This window comes from Lactuca saligna, chromosome 3, assembly GCF_052625555.1.
Source record: "Lactuca saligna cultivar CGN05327 chromosome 3, ASM5262555v1, whole genome shotgun sequence".
NCBI classification, from domain to species: Eukaryota; Viridiplantae; Streptophyta; class Magnoliopsida; order Asterales; family Asteraceae; genus Lactuca; species Lactuca saligna.
The window spans coordinates 227938600-227943462 of record NC_136419.1 but is presented as its reverse complement, the minus strand read 5'-3'; the positions used below and the strand labels follow the sequence as shown (position 1 = coordinate 227943462).

Genomic DNA, 4863 nt, shown 5'->3' with positions numbered 1-4863 from the left:
TTAGTTATTACTTTTGTAAATATGACAATTTTACCATCACCCTCGCATGGACCAAAACTGTAACATTTTTTTTTAAAATTAAAAGACTATTGAAGGTAATGAGCTTTCATAACCATTGTTGGGTCAACAAATATGGTTTATACTTTACTTTTTTAGACAATTGTAGTTTTTGGTCTAGGTCCGTAAACAGCCTTGGGTTTACGGCTGGAGATGTTTACAGCTAATGTGTCGTTTACGGCTCATGGTGTGTTTGCTGCTGCAAACTCGTTTGCGGCTGTAAACGTGTTTGCAGCCACTGTTCCCCATATATATAGTGTTAGTAGATTCATAAGGGAGTGGAGCTATGTGTGTGTAAATCAAGGTGTTCTAGAGAGAGAAAGTGAGAGAGAAGAAAAGTGTGTGTGTGTGAATCTCATATGTATGGAGCATCATTCATATTATTGAATACATCATAGATTTATCTTCTTCTTCTCCTTCTTCTATATTTGATCTTGCATCATCCACTTGATTGAGATTCCGCACTATCAAGTGGATCTGATTGATACATCAAGCTAAATTTTGGGACTTACAGTTGGTATCCGAGTTTGGATTGTATTAATCATTTTGACAAGTTCTGGAGCGTTTTTGCACTTTTTCATGAATGATTTTTCGTTTTTGGATAGTTTTTTGAAAAATATTAGGGGTTTGTTCTTCGAGTTTTTCATAAAAATGAGTTTTTAGTCGACTTTTGGAGCTTAAAATGTAAAAAACGTTGTTTTTGGTCGTAACCAGCGAGGGGGTGGCGGCGTTTTCAGTCAGCAGCTAGGGTTTCCGAAGCGTTTATGGCCGAAATCTCGTTTGCGATTAAGCAGTTTACGGCCAAAATCTCATGTGCGATCCGATGCCGTTTAGAGCCGAAATCAGCTTTCGGGTGCGAAGTTGTACATGTGTTCGGTGAGCAGCCTCGCGTGTTTGGTCCACGTGTTCAGCTCGCATTCTCGGTCAGCATCGTTCTCGGTTAGCTCGTGCGAAAAAAGAAAGTAGCAGCGAATACTCAAATTTTTTTGGGGTGGAGGATGATCGAACCTGAGTCTCCCATACTCTCAGCCCACCACTTTACCAACTCATCTAGCAAGCCTGGTGTTATATCTCTTCCCGATTTAATTCAAATATCATAATTTCGATCCTAGTTTCGAAATTTTAACAACTTTGGCCCAAAATTCAAATTTTCAAATTTTAAAGTTTCATTTTTAACCCAAAATATTGGTTTTTAATTTTTTACTTTTGACATTAAAATTTTGACTTTGACTTTCAAGTTTGACATTTGACTTTAAACTTTGACTTTCTCATTAACCTTCAAATTTATATTCTTTGCTTTTCGGTTTAACTTCTAAGTTTGACTTTTTCAAGTTTGACTTTATAAGATTGACTTTCAAGGTTGACTTTTGAGGTTTTAAGTTAAAGGCCAATTTAAAAAAAAAAAAAACAATGAGTTTCTCAAATATCTCGGTCAATAAAGTTTCATGTTCTAAATCTTGTGAAGCTACAATTAAATTTCTTTGTGAACAAAATGATTTACCAAAAAGGGAAAATGAGGACCTTAAATATGAATGATATACTCTTAGGAAGGCCTAAAAACCCTTAAAAACACAACTACATACCAAAACAAAGGACGTTCGAAAACTTCAAGAGGAAAATAGCAACAATTGTGAAAACTATGACTATGTTAAGAGACAACTTGCCGAATTAACTGTCGAACTTGATGTATTGAAAGATAGATATAATGATGCTGAATTCACTTTAAGAAATTTGATGTGTCGAGTGAGGTAGTTGCATCCATGATTGAAAAACAACTAAAGTTCAAAGATAATCAAAGCAAAGGTCTAGGGTATAATAATGTTCCACCTCTCTTAATGACAACTATAACCCACCCCTTAAGACCAATGAGGAAGAAATTCCTACTCAATTTGGCCTAGGGTGTTGATCGGGTAAAATTTTCGGGTTTCGGGTAATTCGGATCAGATACTTCGGGTTTTTTCATATAAAAAAAATTACCCGTTACCCTACCAAAATTAAATTCGGGTAATGGGTCAAGTAAGGGTAATTCGGGTATTACCCGATTTTTAAAATTGTTTTTAATTTTTTGATGACACCTAAAAATAAATGTAATGAAATAAGTATGTCGTGCTAAACTTTTAACATTGAGATTTTTTATTCAAAAATATTTGAGATATCAAGTATTCATTTAATAATTAATCAAATCTAATAAGATGTTAAAAAAACAAACACTTCAAGAAATAATAACAACCAAAGTCTACCATTTAAATTACTTGATATCAATGTATATGCATGTATTTTGCATTTACCAAAAAACTCATGTCTTAAATCTAGAAAACATAGAAAACCATTACATAGTATGAAAATAATAACATGTCAAGTTCCAAAAGACATTCATAAATATACTTGTCTTCTTGCACCTACTCGTTCTTCTTGCACCTTCACTTCATCTTGCTCAATTCTACATAAAAAAGTCAAATAATATTAGTATTAAAAGAGAAAAGATATTAAATTTACAATAATTAAAATAATGAGTGATAAACGATTACCTTTGTCAATTTGTTGATTTTCTTCCCAATCTTTTTCATAATCGATTGTGTCACTTATGCTACCCCGAATCAAATCTTGTGTCCAAATTAATCTTTCAACAATCTTAGGAGTCAAAGAACTCCTAAACGGATCCAACACCCTCCCACTAGTGCTAAAAAAGGATTCTGAAGCTACGGTTGAGACGGGAATGTCAAACACATCTCTTGCCATCAATGATAGAATCGAGAATCTTGGACTATTCACTTTCCATCAATCTAGAATACTAAACATTTTTGGGATGTCTTCAACACTTTATTGCAAATATTTTTCTGACTCCCCAATTGATTCAACTATGTTCGTCTTCATCATTTCTCTTAGTTTATTTCTCAATGGGGGATTAGGTGCCATAAAATCCGGGTTTTGGCGTTTCGTTAGTATCGATGATGAAGTAGTAGACTCGGCAGTACTTGAAGTAGAACTTGGAGAATGAATTCTAATATAATCATTATATAATTCATACATAGAATCCATGATATATTTCTTTTTGGCCTCCACCCCCTTTTCTCCATAACGATCCTCAAGTAATATAACCAAATACTTTACTTTGTTCCTCAGATCAAGAATCAAAGCAAAGTAGAGCAATAAATTCATTTTTTCTATGTCGCCAAAATACTTATCAAACTTCAATTTCATGGCAAATGCAATATCACAAAAACCAGAATCAGAAATACCATCATCCAAGAGCGTATGAATGGAATATATATCTTCAATGCATGTGTTTGATGTGACATAAAGTGTCGCGGAAATCCTCAAAGTAACATCATGAAAAGGTTTTAAAAAATGACATACATTCCTAACCCTTTCCCAATCGCTTGATGAAGGTATCGACAAACCTGTCTTTTCAATTTCGTACCGAAAATCAAATTCCTCGAGATCTTATCCCTCAAAAGTTTTTTCGTAAGCTTGGGAAATTTCCAACATATGGTAAGTGGAGTCCCATCTTGTTAGCACATCTCTCTTCAAATGTTTTGTTATACCAGGATTAGCAACCTTAGCAAACTCGGTAAACTTATGAATTCTAGAAGGTGATTGCCTAATCCATTTAACTGCCCGTCGAACTATCTCAACCGCCTTATCAACTTTTTTTATGCCATCTTGCACCACTAAATTTAAAATGTGGGCAACACAATGAATGTGCATCCATTTCCCACTTAGAAGACACTTGTTGGAGTTTTGAAAACTTTTTTTCAAGAAGTCAATTGCCACATCAGCCGCACTTGCATTGTCAACATAAATTGTGAAAACGTTTTCTATTTCCCACTCCATTAAACATTTCTCAACCATTTTCCCAATATCAACCCCACGGTGACTCTTTTGAGAAGAAAAACACAACACTTTTTTTTTTCAATTTCCATTCGTTGTCAATAAAGTGGGCGGTGAGACACATATAATATGATTGTTGTTTAGAAGTCCACGTATCGGTGGTCAAACATATTCTACCAACATTTTTTTTAATAAAGTCACAAATTTTTTCATTTTCATCTACAAACAATTGGTAGACATACGTTGTGCTTGTACTTCTACATGGAACTTTAAACAATGGTTGATTAACACTATTGTAATACCTAAAGCCCACACCTTCTACAAAGCTAAAAGGAAGTTCATCAACTACCAACATGTGAGCTCGAGCTTTCCGACTCTCATCTTGATCAAATTTCCAAGCTGACAATTTGTTTTCATCACCATGTTGGAAAGCTAGTTGTTTTTGTCCACCATTAAGTTTAGCCAAGTAAACTTTACATCTAGCTAAATAATATCCTAGATTTTTGGTCCCATAAACACCTAATTCACACTTGTAATTCCCGCCACCACAATGCTTACATTTACATTTTTGAACACCCTTTTCGTCCTTATACCTTTCAAATTCTTTCCAAACTTTCGATCTTGGGTTGAATTCTTTAGTTTTTTTTCTCTTTTTCTTGTGGCACTTGATCATTGGTTAGGTTGTCAACTTCGATCGTCTCATCTTTTATTTCAATATAGTCATCTGTTGTTGACATCTAAAACAAGAAAAAAAACATATTAGCAAATAACAATAAACAATATGATAGAAATGTGAGCAACAAACATATTATCTTATTTTTAATAATATACAACAAATCTGATAAAAGTTCTATTCAATTCAAGTGATATACCTAATTTGCCCTTACAAAAGAAACATGGCAATTGCTAATCATGACAATTGCTAAACATGGCGATTGCTAACATATTATCTTATTTTTAATATGAATTTTACAA

The 4863-nt window shown here is 33.7% G+C and overlaps 1 protein-coding gene across 1 annotated transcript; it reads right to left on the bottom strand.

Moving 5' to 3' along the window:
- Nucleotides 1-2877: 2877 nt before the first annotated feature.
- On the bottom strand, nucleotides 2878-4561 carry LOC145036416 (zinc finger BED domain-containing protein RICESLEEPER 2-like). The gene is made up of 3 exons (XM_078984862.1): nucleotides 4070-4561; nucleotides 3603-3936; nucleotides 2878-3458 (listed from the first exon to the last, which is right to left on the bottom strand). Exons 1-3 carry the CDS (start codon nucleotides 4559-4561, stop codon nucleotides 2878-2880), a joined length of 1407 nt encoding a protein of 468 aa, XP_078840988.1.
- Nucleotides 4562-4863: the final 302 nt, after the last annotated feature.

Coding starts and splice junctions, on each gene's coding strand:
- LOC145036416 (XM_078984862.1), bottom strand. CDS start 4,561: ATGATCAAGTGCCACAAGAAAAAGAGAAAAAAAACTAAAGAATTCAAC. Junction 3,937..4,069: donor GTGACTTTATTAAAAAAAAT/GTTGGTAGAATA, acceptor TCTTCTCAAAAG/AGTCACCGTGGGGTTGATAT. Junction 3,459..3,602: donor TGCTAAGGTTGCTAATCCTG/GTATAACAAAAC, acceptor TTGAAAAGACAG/GTTTGTCGATACCTTCATCA.